Source organism: Carassius auratus, chromosome 8, assembly GCF_003368295.1.
Source record: "Carassius auratus strain Wakin chromosome 8, ASM336829v1, whole genome shotgun sequence".
Taxonomy (NCBI): domain Eukaryota; kingdom Metazoa; phylum Chordata; class Actinopteri; order Cypriniformes; family Cyprinidae; genus Carassius; species Carassius auratus.
In genome coordinates this window covers 27,797,559-27,816,855 of record NC_039250.1, presented here as the reverse complement: position 1 = coordinate 27,816,855, position 19,297 = coordinate 27,797,559, and the positions used below count along the sequence as shown (strand labels likewise).

The 19,297-nt window shown below is 36.5% G+C and overlaps 1 protein-coding gene across 3 annotated transcripts in view; it reads left to right on the top strand.

Moving 5' to 3' along the window:
* The window catches only part of espn (espin), a 63,409-nt gene extending 45,013 nt beyond the window's left edge, over window positions 1–18,396 (top strand). For 2 of the 3 annotated variants that reach the window (XM_026270619.1, XM_026270617.1), the window contains 6 exons: window positions 2,246–2,391; window positions 3,890–4,246; window positions 16,340–16,419; window positions 16,866–16,874; window positions 17,004–17,015; window positions 17,146–18,396. In XM_026270619.1, coding sequence (XP_026126404.1) covers window positions 2,246–2,391; window positions 3,890–4,246; window positions 16,340–16,419; window positions 16,866–16,874; window positions 17,004–17,015; window positions 17,146–17,293 — 752 coding nt within the window. In that variant the 3' untranslated portion in view covers window positions 17,294–18,396. The remainder of the gene's footprint in view (window positions 1–2,245; window positions 2,392–3,889; window positions 4,247–16,339; window positions 16,420–16,865; window positions 16,875–17,003; window positions 17,016–17,145) is intronic. The other variant, XM_026270620.1, reaches the window with a different exon arrangement.
* Window positions 18,397–19,297: the final 901 nt, after the last annotated feature.

Here is a 19,297-nt window from a genome sequence, read left to right as displayed (position 1 = left end):
TTAAAATCAGGATATTAGAATGATTTCTGAAGGATCATGTGACTCTGAAATCAGTTATGTAAATAGAAAACTGCAGAGTTTGCACACACATCCCTTTAAAAGTTAATAAACATGTAGTTTTGCTATTGTATCTGTGAGCAATTTTATGGCGAGTTCCATTTTATTATTTTCATTTGTTTGTTGTATGCTAGTCTTGTTTGCTGGCCTTAAACAGGTTTTCTATAAGATAATTAGGACTAGACCAATTTTAACCAGCTAAGAGGCAATGTTAGTATGGTTTATTTATTAATTTTAGTGCTGTCAAACAATTAATCGCGATTAATGGCTTCCAAAATAAAAGTTTTTGTTTACATAATATACGTGTGTGTACTGTGTATATTTATTATGTATATATAAATACAAACACATGCATGTATATATATTTAAGAAAAATATGTAACGTTGATTTGTTAAACGTATTTATATATGATATAATTTATATGAATATAAATGTATGCATGTAATTACTTTATATCATATATAAATAGGTTTAAAAAATGAGCGTTACATATTTTTCTTAAATATATACATGCATATGTTTGTATTTATATATAATTTAATTTAATTTTAATTTATGCATTTAGCAGATGCTTTTATCCAAAGCGACTTACAGTGCATTCAGGCTATCAATTTTAACCTATCATGTGTTCCCTGGGAATCGAACCCACAACCTTGTGCTTGATAGCGCAATGCTCTACCAATTGAGCTACAGGAACACTGTAAACATAATAAATATACACAGACATATATTATGTAAATAAAAATGTATTTTGGATGCGATTAATCGCGATTAATCATTTGACATTACTAATTTATTATGTGTTTTTAGTGGGGAATGTCTTTGCATGGTCGTTGTAGTATATGAATGGATGTATAAGCCTCAGAACATCAACAGAAAGGCCTTGTTCTGGGCCTGTGGTTCTGTCACGTTTCTGTGCGACTCTGTAAGTCCACTGAAGAGCTGGAGAGCTGGAGGACGGCTGAGTCAGTGAGAGCGAGGAGAGGACGTAAGGTCAGCGAGTGGACTTCAAATCCAGCTCCAATTTGGCAGCAGTTTGTTGTCAGAGTTGATTAGCGCTGATCCGTTCAGACTTCCCCCAACTGTGATGAGCCACCGGCTGTAATGAACGCACTGGTGTTTGTTCTTGTGGGAAGAGAGGAGAGCTTGTAGATCTACTGTAGGTCTAAGAAGACTTTTCCATGACCACAGCTATGACAAAACAATAGCACGTCTGTTACGAGACGCTCTGGAGATTTAAATCAAACACAGCAGGTGATGTACGCTTTTTTGATTATTTCTTTAGCAGTATTGTGTGTCGTTTATTTCAGTTCATATGTTGAAGAAGAAAATCATTTATGCTAATAGTATATAGTATATTTTAGTTTATGATATATTCATATATATCACTATTTAATCAAGGGACTTTCTGCAGGGTAGATTTATGCTCTATTTATACCTTTAGCTATTTATTTATATTTAGAAAGTATTTTGTGCTCTTCTGGTGGATTAAACACTCTGCTTATACGTAAATGTAATTAAATTTTTTATTAAGTTTTGTCGTTTTTTCACATTGTTACATTTGTAAATATAAAGTGGATAAAATCATGTTAAAGGAGCAAAATGAATGTGTGGATTTTTTAGAGATTGATGAAAGATCTTTTGTTTCCTGGCACTGGGACCAAAGCACAGGCCACGTTTGGTCAAGTAGATTATGTTATATAATAATCTTTAATTGAATAAGTTCCATATTTTCCCATCATACGTCTCATAAAATCCCATTTGCCAGCCACTGTTGTTCTTCCAGTGAGATTCACCAAATTTGCTGTAAAGAGTTATGCATGTTACATTATACACATCAGTGGTCAGAGCAATCGAATGCGTTGTAGATTTGAAATCATTTTGATGGCCGAAACTTCAACAAAGGCCTGATCTTTTCTTTGTTCTTGAGTCTTTTCTCTTTTTTATACTTAATTCAGTGAGTGGATTCATTTCATTGGTAACTATTTAGTACCAGCACATGAGTTAGTGACTGCTTTAGACTTTAGTTTAGACGTCTGTGGTTTTGAATTAAATATTTAGAGGAGAAGCTTGTCCGGAGTCTCTCTCTCTCTCTCTCTCTCTCTCTCTCTCTCTCTCTCTCTCTCTCTCTCTCTCTCTTCATGCATCCATCCATCCTGGCTCAATTTCTCTCTGTCTTTATCACAGGCAATAAATCCTTCAACATGATGTCCCCCACTGGAGATAATTCTGAGCTTCTGGCCGAAATTAAAGCTGGGCCAAAACTGAAGCCAACACCTCAGAGTAAAGGCTACACGACCGTCTTCTCTAACAGCGGCACAGCGGGGAACAATGTAGGTCACGCTCCCTTACTTTCACTGATTTACTTCTTGAGGCTGCATTTCCTGAAGTCTGTCAGGAACTTTGTTATTATCATTGCTTATCAGCTTGTTTTGAGCTTTATGTTTATTCCTAATGGTAAATCTCATAAATTAAACGTCCTTTGTCTCGTGAAATGAGTTATAGCGGTTGTCTACTTGTAACCTTTGATCTCTCATTGGAGTGTGATAGAGATGTGATGCAATAGTGTTTGCATTAGAAATGCTAACGACTATCAAAAGACTCAAAAGCCAAGCTGGATATGGCACATGCAATGGACAGGAGTCCTTGTTTTCATTTCCAGTTATCATTATAAAATGGATACGTTAAAATATAGATCAGCATTCCCAAAAAATATAAATGTAAATTCTATGGGCACAAAAAATAATGAAATAATCCAGAACAAAGTTAGTTTCAGGGTATGAAGTTGCAGTTTGGATCATTATTAGAGTGCAGTTGCGTGATCTGACACCAAATCCATTGTCCGGGGTAATTCAGGCAGACTAGTTTGAAGCTTGTGTAACTCGGTTATGGGCGATGCAACAAAATAGCACACATTTATTAAAGTTGCGTAATAACAGAGGGGCATTCAAATCTTGTTTAGATACCTCAATTTGCTGAGAATTTCAAGAAATAGATGACATCATCAGAAATAAAGTGCGAAAGCTGTCACTGGGACGAAATAAAGGTTAGCCTCGCATTTTGGTATCTTAAAGGTACATATTACTAGCTAAATGAAACCATTCTGAAAATGTACCACCCCATTAACTGCTTTATATCTTTTTTCTGAGAGTGTATGGCAAATAACAAACAGTCAAAGAAAAATTTGTCCTAAATTTTATGGTGAGTCATGTCATAAATACAAGTTATCTATTTATGTTGTTTATTTACTTCTTTGTCCTATTTATTGAAGACCTAATAAAGAGCAATTAATTAATGTAATCCCAGAACACGGTGAACACAATCATACTATAATGCCAAAAATAACTTTATTTTACAAAGAATGTTTTGTTCTTTAGTTCTTTGGAAATTCATTATTGTATCGGTGCGATAAAGAACCCTGACACTAATACACTGATCTCAAGAACCTTTAATGCGTTGTTTAAACAGTATTTTTAATTTCCAAAGGACTCGAGAACCTGAATGTTTTTTGATAAGTATAGAAGACACCTATGAAATAAACTCGTTCCATAGTTGATGGTTATTGAACCAAACTAAATCAACAATGAAATAATTTCATAGACTCATTGTCTACCATTGTCTTTTCAGACTAAATTCTGTTTGCATCGAGTCATTATTTTCCTGTTTAGCACTGTAAAGCTGCACTGTATAAAGTGCTGTATAAATAAAAGAGAAAAAAACATGTTGATCAGCACAAATCATTATCCTCATTGCAAGTTTTTCTTCAGTGCAGCTGTGACCATCTCTAGATTTTTGTCTGATTTGATTCTGACTGATCGTTTTGACATTCAGGAGGAACGTCCGTCATCGCCGCCAGAGCCTCTGCCAAAACCCCAGCCCAACAACACCCAATCTGCAAAACCAGAGTCTCCACCGCCTGCTTGCCCACCCACTCCACCCACTCCACCCGCTCCCACGACCAGCGGAGGGTCGCCCCAGAACCTGTCCACCTCACAGAGCAGCGAGAAGCTCACAACTGCTGTCAACGGAAACACTCCTGCTGTCCAGTGCAAGTCCAGCGTGGTGGACGTAGAGAGCCTGGTGCCCACACACGACGAGCAGGGCCGGCCCATCCCAGAGTGGAAGAGACAGGTGATGGTGAGGAAACTACAAGTGAAGATGCAGGAGGAGGAAGAGAACAAGAGAAAGGTGAGTGATGAAGCAGCTGGCTGTTTTAAACAGAAGCTGAGGCAGTGCATCTCTCTTCCAAAATGTCCACATTATTATTGACCCCACGAATCAAAACTGGAGTTTTGTGGCTTTGAGTCAATGCGTTTAAAGGAGTAGTTCACCCAAAAATGAAAATGTCATCATTAACTCATCCTCATGTCATTCCAAACCTGTTAACATTTCTATCTTATGATGAACACAGAAGAAGGTGTTTTTGAGAATTTTGGCTTGATTTCCATAGTATTTCTTCGTCTACTATGAAAGACAAAGTAAACTGTTTGGTTCTTCAAAATCGTTCAGAATATCTTCTTTTGTGTTGAATTTAAGAAATAAATTAATACAGGTTAGGGATAACATTTGATGAGTAAATGATGACAAAATTGTAAATTTTGGTTGAACTTTTCCTTTAAGGTCTTTTATATGCTAGCTATGCCTAAGAGCCGAGAAAATAGTCTTTATTATCTGGTTAAAAAAAAAAAAAAAGTATATTGATGACAAATTTTTGTCCCATAAAATGCTTCCTAGAATGAAAATGGCCACTCCCAAACAATTATATGTGCCTCTGACTTGGATTAGAAAGAAGCAAATCATAGTTCATCAGTGTGTCTGTAAGCACCTGGGATCAAGGAACACATATTCACTATTAACTAAGAGTTTATTGAGAGTAAGTAAGATAGTTGTTGTAGTAGTTATGTTTATAAGTATTGCATAGGGTTAAGTATGGAAGCACGTTTCTGGCATAAACTCACTATTCTGACTTTATAACTAGCAAATTAAAGTTTACATCTCACGATTCAGAGGTGGGGGGAACTGAATTTTGGGATAAATAGCTGCAATTACCTTTTTTAATTAATTCATTCATTTATTTATTTTTTGTAGGTAAGATAAAATACAAAATAAACATATTAAAACAAGTTTTCCCATCTGAACAAAGCCAGTCAGTCTCATAGTTCTACCCAGTTGCATTTAAAAGTTTATATACAAAACATTTACAATGAATAAATGGAAATGAGTGCATTTTCTCAGCTTCTGGCATCAGCGCTATCCTCCTGTAGTTTAGTCGTGTGAGCTATAGTATCACCTCTTTAGATTTTTAAAATGCTTATGATTTGAAATGTAAATTATAGCTGTGAAATTGAGCTTTGATCTGTCTACATGGAGGATGGTGGAGCAGTGGGTGTCTGCATGGGGATTTCTGAGTTTTCTGTTTAAAAAAAACTATATGCAAGAGCTACTAATTGCAAAAAATTATGCATGTGATCTTTCACTTCTACATGAATTATACATTGTGTAATAAGTTTATTATATCTGAAGGTAACTAAAGCAGTGTGGTGTGAATGAGCAAACATCTATGCAGCTCTGAATTATTTCATAAATAAATTTTTGGATTAGCATGGATTTGTCAGCACATAAATCTTAGAAATGTGTTATTAATAGTTGCAAGGATGGAGAATTAGTGTTGGGGAGAGATATTATTTGTCAATGACTGAACATTATTGTGAGAGTAGTATATTTGCATATATTTTGTACAAGGAACATGGTTTTTCATGACTTCATGTTCCAGTAAAATAGGCCAGATTGCTTATTCTTGCTTTAGATGGCATTACCGAATCCCTTTTGCTGTCTACTCTGGTCTATCATATGTGTGTATTTATTGTGAACACATCGATGTGTCCCTCTGGTATGTACTTGACTACAAAGTTAAATGGTGGGTAAAACAAAAACACAGTTGTTACATTTACAGTTGGGTCTGATTTGTAAAACTACACCATTAAGAGTTTAATATTACTGCTCAGACAAGGTTTCAAGCTTATGGTAAGTCTCCGAGGTCTGAAAGCCAAAAATAAAACTCAATCTTTAGTTTTGGTCAGGGATTCATAGTGTTGTGTTTTGCAGTGTGACATTTGGTTGGCTTTTCCTTAACTCTGTGTTGAGTGATGCAGTGTTTAATTTGGGGCTGTTGTGACCATCTCAAGACAAGCCTAAGTGGGTTTGACATTTACTAAGGAAGAATTAGTTGAATGTGGCTTACTGGCGATGGTGCATGACAGCTCTAAGTTTTTACATGGGGATTCAGTGGTGTGATGCAAAGCCCCTTCACACTGCAACTGGAGCTTACAGCATGAAGTGCAGCTGGTCGTCTTGCTCATTCTACTCATTAAGCCATTTATTTTTTTCTTAAACCTTCATACATCTCGTTAACGTCCTAAAAGGGTCTGAGTATTTATTTATTCATTATTTTAGATCATGTGCATGTAGTCAAGTCCCTTGGAAACATTAGCTAAATATAATCATCAGATAAAGTATACATGAATTTCACACTTAAAGGAAACTTCTGGGTACATTTTTCGAATTAATGTCTAAATGGACAGCATCTGGCAGGCTGTGGAATCACAGGAATTCAATTTAGACTTGAAAAAAGCTGATTGGGAACATATTGTAAATACACTTACAGTATACAACACTTACTTTAAATACACTTATAATGAAAGACTAGCAAACAAGTGGCTAGCATCACATTGTTTCAGTATTATATCCATAAGTCTTTAACATTGTTGTGTGGTTAAAGAATTGCTTACCAACCCTCTCTTTATACAAAATCTTCATGCTATGACAAAAAATGTAACCTCAGTTGCATTTATATTTACACAAGCATATCACCAAGAGACATAACATATCATCTCCATGCATAAACAAAACGTATTTACATGAAGCTGAGTTTTGCACTGTCTATCCACAAATATTATTCTGGTGGTAACTCGTAACTCAAAGTAGTCCCGACTCAAAAAGGACATTTTAGGCATCTTCACAGCTCAAATAGTAACTAATGAGATATTCAAGTGCTTTTACAAAAAATTTTAAAAAATAAAAGAGCTTTTAAATCCACTGGTCTGCTTGCCTTTGCGTCCACTTTAATTTTTTTACTGAAAATATAGTTCCTGCTCCTTTTTACAAACTGAGGATTGCTTGAAATTATTATTATTATTATTATTAATTCAACAGCATGTCACTTGGTGTCCATAGTCAATCGTTTAAAAACAACCCAGAGTATTTTTTTAATATATGTGACCCTGGACCACAAAACCAGTCTTAAGTCGCTGGGGTATATTTGTAGCAATAGCCGAAAATACATTGTGTGGGTCAAAATTATCGATTTTCCTTTTATGGCAAAAATCATTAGGATGATTTCCTACTGTAAATATATCAAAGCTTAATTTTTGATTAGTTATATGCATTGCTAAGGACTTTATTTTACCACTTTAATGGATATATTCTCAATATTTCGATTTTTTTACATCCTCAGATTCCAGATTTTCAAATAATTGTATCTTGCCCAAATATTGTCCTATCCTAACAAACCACACAACAATGGAAAGCTTATTTATTCAGCTATTCAGACTGTCAGTTTTGTGGTTCAGGGTCACATATTTAATAGATAACTGCAAAAACTCATACAATACATTTCTGAGACAAGTAGTCTTTCCAGACTCATCTACTGTACATTATTCCCCCGAAGCTTATTTTGCAAGTAAAGTCAACTCAGTCAAAACAAGGCAGTATCATCGCACCACTAAATTCATGTAAAGTTTGAAACGTTTGGGGTGAAGAGGCTCTAAAGGCGTGTATGTAACGCATCGGATCCACAGGCTGAAGGGCACCCCACCTCTGTTTTTGTTCCCTTCTATATCCTCCTCTGAACCTATTTAGTTTGCTGCCAGTGGATACTATCAAGCCCAAGACTGGCATTATTCACACGTGCACAATGCTATACTGGGTCCATTTGGAGAACTGATGACAGAGGACGACCTCATCCGCATTGAGAAGCAGATCGAGAACCTCCAGGTCATGCACAAAGTGACAGAGGTGGAGAAAGATCTGGAGCAGCTGGAGCAAGAGTTGAAGCAACTCCTACCTGTGTCTGCAGCCTTGAACCAAGACCACTTCTCTGTCAACCCCAAACAGGTTCATGGGCAAGCAGAAGACCTGCCTGCCTGGTGCAGCAAGATCTCCACGCTGCTCAAAAGCATGGCCATTCTGCTCGCCACTTTGGGTGGGAAGGAAATCGATATTCTGGGAATGATCAATGAAGGATATACATACGAAGGCCTGAAGAGTGGAAAAGACCAGACAGGGATCTCAAATTCTGGGAATATTGGCCGATCGCAATCTTTCTCCACTCGAGAGGAGGTGGAGAAGGAGATTAAGCAGTGTGGCGTGTCTGTGAAGAGCCTGAAGGCCAATTATGAAGTTCATAGCAAGTCAAAGTATGAGGGCGACCAAACAAACCGCATATACAAGCGGACGAGGTCCTTGCCGGCGGTTAGTGAATGCAGTTTGCCATCAGAGCCCATCCTGGAGGACGAGTTGCTGTTCTCTTTAAGTGAGAGCCTCTCGCAAGCCGGAGATGGGTCAGCGATAGATCAAGATTTAAATTTACCTTTTGTGAATGAGGAACCTATAACGCAGACCCATGTACCTTTGACATACACTGGGCCTGGATCATCTGATTCAGAGCATCATGACCACCCTATGAATCCATTAACCTCAGAGCACCCTATGAATCCAGTAACCTCCGAGCACCCTATGAATCCAGTAACCTCCGAGCACCCTATGAATTCAGTAACCTCAGAGCACCCTATGAATCCAGTAACCTCCGAGCACCCTATGAATCCAGTAACCTCCGAGCACCCTATGAATTCAGTAACCTCAGAGCACCCTATGAATCCAGTAACCTCCGAGCACCCTATGAATCCAGTAACCTCCGAGCACCCTATGAATTCAGTAACCTCAGAGCACCCTATGAATCCAGTAACCTCCGAGCACCCTATGAATCCAGTAACCTCCGAGCACCCTATGAATCCAGTAACCTCCGAGCACCCTATGAATCCAGTAACCTCCGAGCATCTCACCCGCAGTCTAGAAGTGCAAACGGACCTGAGCTACGTCCAGGAGTGCATTGAAATGCGCAAGGAGAGGATTGTGTTTCTGTTCCTGGAGCACTGGAGAAAGTACACAATGACTGAGGCCTATAAGTGCTCAGGAAGAGGGAAGACTCTGAGTGTTGAGGAGAATGACTCCCATTCCCTGTATTATCACCACCTGGCAAAGCCCGAGGGCACCATGCAAACGGAAGATGACGAGCTGTTGTATTTCATGAAACAGAGACAGGTGGTGGGAAATCTTCTTGGCCACTGGAGGACCATTATGAGCCAGGTGCCCACGCGTCAAATCCGCAGACTCAGTCGAGCTCAGATGATCTACTGGCCCGAGCACTTCCTTCCCCACATCAATGGGTCTCCAGTTCAGTATGAGAGTCTAACCCTTGACCTTTTCATGCTAGGCTACTTCCAGCTTCTGGAGATGAACATGTCGCGGACTGAGCGTAAGTTCCGCCACTTGCTTTGCTACGAGATGTTTGACAGACTGGGCAGTCACCCGTGGGAAGCGATCCGCCAGTTCCACCGAGAGGTCATGCAGAGCATTGAGAGCGGGAAACGCGACTGGTCGGATGGTTTCGAAGATATCAAGGTGAAGTATTTCGGTGACTCTGTGGAGGGCGGTGGGCTACTAGAAGCGGCTGAACTCATTCTGCCTCCAGAGATTCTGCAGGCATCCGTAAACATATCACAAGACTCTCCAGCTGATGCAGATCTCCCAAGTGTTTCACCACCAGAAGTCCCTAAGGAACACCCCGACGACTCTACAACAGCCAGCCAGCAGGGCACTTCTGAGAACTCAGCTGAGACTATTATAAATGATTCGGAAATACAGAAGAGTAGTACCGAAGTTCAACCACCACACGCAGCACAGTCAGACAACACAGTACCGCAAGCAACCGCAACAACGGAAAGCCCCCAGACACTAGACCCATGCATTAATAGTGTGAACGAACATATTAAAGAGGAGCCCAATGAGGACTCAATCCAGCTTATCTACGAACTTAAAGAGTTTAGCAATGAGGAAATTATTAGATACATTGATCGAAGCTTCGCCTTCTGGAAAGAGAAGGAGGCTGAGATGTTTGATATCTGACTTTATCAGGTCAACTTATTTGAAGGAGGAAACACAATTATCAGGAGATGCTTTAAGCTGTTCAGCAAGCAGTTGTCAGAAATGTCAGAAGAAGCACTCAATTCCAGTTAATAGCATCATACTGAATTAAATATGTATGTTTAATAACCATGAAAAGCTTTAGAGACGCAAATACACAGAGACAAAGAAAAGCCTAAAAACAGCTGCAAGCTGTGTAATATGTATTCATTTTGTAAATTGCTTTAATGCAGCTAAAACAACAAATGCATAGAAATCATAGCATTACATATCACAAAGTGAAGTGATGGAAAGCTTACAGTCTTTCTAGCAGAATATCAGCTGTTCACTGATTCAAACAGTCTAATAACAAACACAGGCTTTAAGTGTGCTAATTCATTTGAACAGTCATATCTATCTGTTCGAAGTGCTTTAAATCATCCATCAATGAAGCACAAAATACATTTTCTTCAAATTAAATGTAAAAGTATTCTGACCATTTTCTTTAAATTAATTTAATTCTTTCAGATTCATTTATTAAAAGGCTTTTTTTTTTTTTTACTTTGAACTATTATTCTTTATTTGTATAACTTACAATTGAGAGGATCACAGACATAAATTACCGCTAAAATATGTTTTATATCTGTTTTAAATGGTTTATTCTGCATGTTGCATAATTATTTGGAAATTATGTTTTGTTTTCGTTTCTGAACATAATCAATGCCTTTATTCATTCAACAATGACCTTTTGTTTATCTTTCAATTTGATTGTCTTTTGGTACCATTTGTTTTTGGCAATTTTGTTTTTAAGAGGTTTTAAAAAGCAGATAAGAAGTTAACTGCAATTTTTTTATTGCCATTGATATTCTTAGTTATGAGTTATTTTCTTTTTGTTTTGTACACCTAACATTGACGTTTATATTGTTCAGCTGTTACAGTTTTTTTTCTGTCTAGCCATGTTTGAAGTGTCAGCTTGATGGTTTGTTCGTTTTTGAGACATTTTTATGAAATTAAATAAATCTAAAGTTTATGATTGGACACTTTCATTTCATTTTCATTTTTTGTGATTTCCTATTATACTATTAATAAAATGATTGAACACCTTTATAAGAACGAATATTTTAAAAGGCCACTGTTTCCATTTAATAGTATTTCTTAGTACAATAATTTATTGCTCTAAAAATAATGAACTTTAGTTAGGTTCCTTGAACTTAATTAGCTAAAGAGTTAAATAAGAATTAGAGAGTTAACTATGGCATCAAAGCTATTTCGGGAGTCAAGCTCAAGCTGTGTCTTAGAGGGCATTTAGCTGCCATTTCCTTAAGAAGGCAGGACAGTAGTCTGATTTCATCACCATGAGCCTTGAAAGAATTTAAAGTGGAAAAATAAATGGAAATGTTAAAACTTTGTTCTGCTGCACTGTGGTAAATGTTGCAGTTAATAGTTACTTAACAGTGAGAATTGAACCTTAAAATAAAGCGTAACCAAATGGGTTAATGAAGCTTATTTTTTACCCTTACACTCTATCTATCTATCTATCTATCTATCTATCTATCTATCTATCTATCTATCTATCTATCTATCTATCTATCTATCTATCTAACATTGTGTCCAGATAGGATTCATCAGTAAGAGTCTAATGAGAATTACAAATTAACTCTAAAATATATATACACAGTTTTGGGGGAAACAGTCATAAATACAATGCTACAGTATACCATAAAAAAAGGCTGCCTTTTCTTAATGCTAAATTTTTATTTTTGGTTAAAGGTGCCATCTGTAATGTTTGGCAAAAAAAATCAAGTCATACTCCACATTCCATACCAGATCGGGGCAATATGCCTCAATAAAGTGAATTGGTCTCCTCTAGAGTAACAAACGAGAAACGCCATAGTCTCTATGCTCCGCCCCTACTTTCACAACAACACTACAGCCATAGCCGAAGCCTAACTGTGCGTTCACACCGCCGGCGTCTAGATCTTGCCGCTCTGCTCACGACGCTGCAGAAAGATTTGTGAGCGCTCAGACGCTCTAACGTAGATCGAATGCTTATTTTGTATTTAAAGCGGCCGCAAAGCAAACAAGCTTGTTGATCTCGTGCAGACTAACCACAAGGAGTTATAACCTCATTAAAAATTGTTGTGGATGAAATATTATGGTCCTTTACTTAAAATGAACAATCTCAGACACCTTGGTCCACGTATCACTTTTAATTAATTTTTTATGTCCTTGTATACGCAAACAGGGACACATCATAGATTAATACAAACGCTAAACAGCAATAATCAACCTGTCCTTTATTCTGCTTGGGAACTAATGTTCCAGCTCTCAAGCATTCACCATGAGACACACGCAATTTACTCTTTTCACACGCTTTCACGCCACACATCAATTTTTTCACGCACAGAAAAACCATGAAGCAAACAGGACACGGAGACCAACAGACTAGACAGAGCAGGTTAGTTATGATATAATAAAATGGGTAACGTTAAGTTATAGCTAGCTAATTATCAAACGCAGCTACGGTTAGCCATCGCTAACATTAGCACGTTTATCGAACAGCCTTCGATACATTTCTATCTTATAACTTCCCGAAAACAAATACACAAACATATAAAACAAACTTCTAGCGAAATACTAACAGCATCTTACTTACCAATCCAAAAGAAATGTTGCAAGTTCAGAGTCGAACCTCATTTCTTTGAGGTCCATCAGTTGTCTCCAGCGATTAAAAGCAGTGCCGATGTTTACTCTGGTTCGGTTTCCTTTTCTTATCGGATTTGATTTGTGATTCTGAGCGCGGTTGTTTCCCTGTAGCGGGTGGTGGTCTCTTGCCAAGGGCTTGAGCCATAATTTCTCTCTCTTCCCTGAACTGAAATGAAGTAGTGTGCTGTACTTTCCACATGATTGACATCAGGTTCAAGTACGCCCACAAGACGTGCGAGTTATTTGTGTATTGCAGGTTGGCTGGTGGTTATGTTGCCCGCATACCGCCTCCCATGACCGAAACTGGTATTACGACACCTGTCGGGCCGGGGCTAGTAATGCTAATGCTAATTAAAGTTGATATCTCTGCAGCACTATAACTTGACATTTTTTTAATGACATCATTGCCCTTATTTCTTCTCATTCTATTGATGCGTGTAGGTCATGTTATGGATATTTTTACCTCAAATTTTGCATATGGCACCTTTAAATATATAATTTTCATAAGATTTAGCAGAATATTTTTCTGTAATGCATAGATCAGGGATGGCCAACTATGATATGGATATGATATGGCCAGCAGTTTTTTCTTCTTTATACCAAGGGGCCAGATTTTTGAAGGGTTAGTTCACCCCAAAACAAAAATTATGTCATTAATAACTCACCCTCATGTCGTTCCAAACCTGTAAGACCTCCGTTCAGCTTCAGAACACAGTTTAAGATATTTTAGATTTAGTCCGAGAGCTCTTAGTCCCTCCATTGAAACTGTGTGTACGGTATACTGTCCATGTCCAGAAAGGTAATAAAAACATAATCAAAGTAATCCATGTGACATCAGAGGGTCAGTTAGAATTTGTAGCAGTGACGCTGCTGATGTACGATGCTCCTCCTGACGTGTTATCTTTGTTATTGGACGCACCAGAAAACACTTCAGTAGCGTTTAACGTTAGCAGCATTTAATCCACGTCCACGCACCTTTTACAACTCTTACTCAGTTCAATTAATGTAATTTGTTTTTAAAGATTTTATTAACTATAAAACTTGTTTCGTTATTCTTATTCAGACTGGAAACTTTGTTGTCAGTTGACAGCAATATTACCGCAACAAGCCAATGTAAATATCTGAATTGCATTGTCTGTAAATTTGCAACAAAATTATTTAATTTTTATTTTTAATTTCAATTATTTATTTATTTTTGGCCTACAAAACATTCTCAAAACAAACATTCTTTTTAAAATCAACATTAAGACTTTTAAAGACCTTTTTAAGACCTGCACTTCACATTTCAGTCTTTTTTTAAAAAATAAAAATTTTAACAAAAGGGATGAGTAAAAAGTATCAACTATTATGTTCATTTAGACAATTATTATAAAACAATTATTATATTAAATTACATGAATATATCTTAGTAACTTAATTGATAATATTTTTATAATGCATTAGCATTTTGTCAATCCACTGGTTCACATTTAAAGATATGTAGCAAAAACAGCAGATGGGCTTCTTGAAACGGCACATTTGTTCTCTGCCAGCAGGTGTCGCTTTCAGAACAGCAGAAATATAATGGTTTCTTCGACAACCTCAGTACACAAAGCAGCAGCACTCAAGTTTATTCAGTGCCTTTTGTAGTTTAATCATCATATTAATTCATGTAGCAATTCTTGTCTTAAAAAAACTCTTATAATCAAGACTTTTTTTTTCATTCAAGAGTTTCCTGGCCTTAAATTTAAACAATTTAACTGAAGACATTTTAAGAACCTGTGGAAATCCTGTCAACATAGTGTAATGCAAACATTTCTGTCATGCATTTGACAAAAAGCTTTTGTTGACAATGTATTTTACCTCTGAAATTTGAGGCAAGTGCAACTCTGGCGCCCCCGAGCATTGGTCTGATGGCGATTTAAATAAAAATACAGATTTCCAAATAATCCAAGCATATGGGTATTCCTTTGAACTTGTTCAAAAGATATTCTGTTTACCATCTTGACTAAAAAAAAAAAATTAGTTTTCATTGTCAGTTTTTCATTTATTGTTTGCTAATGTCAGTGAATGTTTACATTAGATTTCAGGTCCTACTACGCTGAAATAAACACGAGGAGCGACTGGAAACTAGCGACCTCTCCTGTTGGGAGATAAAATTCAGATCTTAAACTGAAAGCGATCTGTAACGTGACTTACTTTTCAAATATTTTAATCCGAATTTAATATGATCCAGCGGTCCGTATACGTTTTTAGTAACTTTCACAAACCTTTCAACTATAACTCTAAAACAATGGATTGTCTTTTGCATCTATAGATTTAGTAAAGCCTTATTCATGGATAGATAATACCTTTGTGTGAGCTGATACAGAACTTCATTTAAATTTTTTTTAATTATAGGTCAAAATCTGAAGCCAACCCATCATTGCAGTAATACATTATTAATGGGAGCATTAATGGAAGAAGACTTAATTGCTTAACCATGATTCTTATATGGCAAGAAATGCCACCAGTGTGTTTTATCATTAGTTGCATTCTCTAAACGCCCTTTATCTACCTAAAATCTTCATCCATCTATTTTTATTTTACTTTATGTTAAGTTTTTTTTTTTTTTTTTTTGCCATATAATTCCCAGGGGAATAATGAAATATTAAGACCCAGATTAGTTTACATAGACACTCGGGCTGTTACCAGTGATGGGGCTTCACAGCAGCAGTTGAGGTAATGGATCTGCGCTGAGGCGAAATGAGAAGCTGAGGAAGGCCACCTCCTCCGCTGGGCTATAGTTACATCGAATGGAGGAAGTAGATCACTTTTCACACCATTCTTACACTACCTGTCTCAAGGCAGAAACTGTCTACATTTTAAGAGTTTGGCCCAATGACATCGTTCAAAGACTTGGTGTTAGTATGTTTGCCCTGGAGCACTTGAGTCCACCTCTAGTCTAAATATAACAGGTCAAAAATGCAATTAAGCAATATAGTAAGAGTGCTATTGTGCATATGTTCAGTACACATTGCAACAATCATAAAAACTATCTTTTTTTTTTTTCACATGTAGGCCTGTGAAGTGATATCCTGTTTATTTATACAGTGATAAGATTAGTTTTTTTTTTTTCTTGATTTAAATGCAGACAAAACATGTTTATATCAGTTTAATTATTCACCTTTTCAGTGTTTCCAGTATTCCACAATTAAATATATGTTTTTATTTCACACTACAGTGCTTTGTGCTTTGTATTTAAAGACTCAAATCCTTTTTTTTTTCTTGGAACTGTAGTGAAAAAACAAAAGTATTCTGATCTCCTCACCAGCTATTTGTTCTTCTTCTTTGTGTGTGTGTGTGTGTGTGTTTCAGGTTGAAGAAGAGGCGGCCCGTTTGGCTTCATTGCCTGCCTGGAGGAGAGATATCATGAAGAAAAAGATGGAAGAAGAGAAGTAAGTTAAAGCCAGAGCTCTTGTTTTAGTCTTTCTGTTTGCTTCTTACTGTCCCCTGTGTTTTTACACTTTATTGTTTGCAAACCTCATTCAACCGTCAACCTCAAGTTTGACTGTTTTCTATACATTATAGTTTTACTACTGTGGTAAAGTTGCTTGTATATGTGGCACATTTATAATTCAATTCCATGTTTAACTTGAATAATGAACATAACCTTTAAAATAAAGTCTTTGTTTTGTTGTCCTTGCCAGTTTCAAATATCATTAATACTAATATCACCAGTAATATTATTTGTATTGCAATTATCAGTAATATACGAGAACTAGCTTTGTTTATATCATTCATAACTAGAACTGCCTTTAGCATGCCTGACATTTCTTCCATGCAAATCTGTAAATTTTCTGTCTTTTACTTTCATTGTCTTGTGTGGATTATAATACCAAAGTGATAAGACGTAAGTAAAACTGTATTTCCCATTTTAGTGTTTTTTTTTTTTTAAATCTTGTAGGCAAATTTACAAAAATATAAACATATACATATACCAATAATCCTCTGTTTCTTTTATTCACTCCTGGATGGACAGGGAACAGAAAAGGTAAGACACTGACTAGTGATAGTTGTAGAAGTAGCTCCTATTTCTGACATTTTGACTGTTTTCATGTGCATGATATCAAAAACGTGGATGTACCTAGTTTTCCGTTTCTTTGTTCTCCTCTTCCCTGCAGGAAAGAGGAGGAGCAGCGGCGAATGGAAAAGGAGAGCGAGGAGAAGTCGGAGCTGGAGCGACTACGAACGCTGGGCTATGACGAAACCAAGCTGGCACCGTGGCAGCGGCAGATTATTTTAAAGAAAGGCGACATAGCGAAACAGTAGTAAACTCCCAGTCACCCCCTCCCCGCTCGTATAAATGTAGGACACTGTCCAGAGTCTGCCAGACCCTTTAGACACAGACCACGCGTGGGTCACCAGACAGCGTTCTGCATCACTTCGTCTGAGCTCTGAAGATGCACTGTACCGTTAAAGAGAAAAAAAAAAATGAATCAAACTAATGTTTTTACTGTGGTCAGGTCTTATGCATAAGATTGTTAGTCATTTGTTTCATTTCCAGACATTTGCAGCATTCCCCACCTGATCCATTCGCTTGTTATACATCTCATGTGAAATCTCTAGTAATATTGTCAATTATAAATAGAAAATATATGTCAAGGAAATCACATGTACTTTGCTTGAAACCTTTTTTATTATTATTTACTTTATGTAATCTGTTAAAATAGTCCTGGACAGGTGTTATGGCACAATGTATTCTTACATAAAGTAAGTGACGCTTTGTGTTATGGTGCATCTATGTTTCTCACATAAAAAATGCAATTTGGAAATGATACATTATGTATAGAAACAAATGCAGAAATAGTTTACCAGTAGTCTCTTTGCACTGTACATATACATGTTTCACCAAAAGGTGGCGTCAGAGAGCACAACTTATAATAGTCTATAGCTAACAAACTCAGAATGTATTTCAGATCTAGATAATAACAGCCACCTACGAAAACACATTATGAAATTAAAGTGAAACCCATAAGAGCACAAGAAAAGCCAATGTCTTAATATTCTATTGCATCTGATGGTCTAAGTAAAAAAACCCTGTCACCCTTTGTGCTGAGATTTACACGGGACATTGTCAGGGAAATGATGTCAATTAAAGTGTCATGAAACCATGACAGTGTATTCAGCCATGCTGCGCTCCCCAATAATGAAGCTGTCTTTTCCTTCTCTGCTGGGCAACTGTAGCTTGTTGTTTATTGTTAATGTATTTAGAGTAACTAGACATCAGAGAAGTGCCGGATGTGAAACTGTATGTGAGTGTGTGTGTGTGCATGTGTGAAAGTATATGTGTGTGTGCATATTTACACATGCATATAAACGTAATTTGTCTATCTTGTGTCAGTCACTGTGCAATGGGTAGAGTTTATGTATAGTATTTTTTTTTCTTTACTACTGTATAAGTGTATAAGTGATAAGCATGGTCCTCCTTGAGTTTGGGAACATTCTGCTTTCGTTTATCAGATGCCATAATGATGCTGTAAACAAAGATGTGAACGTCATTGCCATTAGAACATTTTCTATTCATAATTACTCCATTTAGAAATACTTATAAACTCTAATGGGCCAATAATATCATGGTCAGTTACATGTTTTTTTTTTTTGTTGGTTTTTTGTTTTCTGGTTTCAGCCTGGCTTTCATAGGCAGACGATTGTAAACTTTCATTTTCCCAATTGCAACGGTAATGTAATAAAAAATCAAAACAACAGTTTGTGCCAGTGAAATAGTTAATACACATTACACAAAAACACAACCAAAACATTTTAGATTATATCAAGTGACAGGCCAGTTGCTCATGCGTAAACTGTTCTTCTCATGGTATGTTTTAACATAAAATAATAGAAGATATCTTTATTAAGCAATTTGATTAATTTAATACGTTCATTAATAGAATTGTGTATTTTTTGCTGAAGGTTCATAAACACAAGTTACAGGACTGAAGGTTACAAATTTCATTGCCAATATCTTGAAACATCACTGAATTGAATTTGTGTGTATATATATATATATATATATATATATATATATATATATATATATATATATTAATATCGTAGCAAACTACAAAAAAAAAGTATAAAACTACCATCACTTAATCAAAAGCATCAACTTCAGTAAAGGTTTAGCTTGTGTAGTGACACACTTTACCAGCAGATGGCGCAGTGTGCATTATTATTATTATTATTATTATTATTATTATTATCATTATTATTATTATTATTATACCATTACAGTAGGCAACTAGAAAAAAAATTATTTATAAAATATCTGGCCAT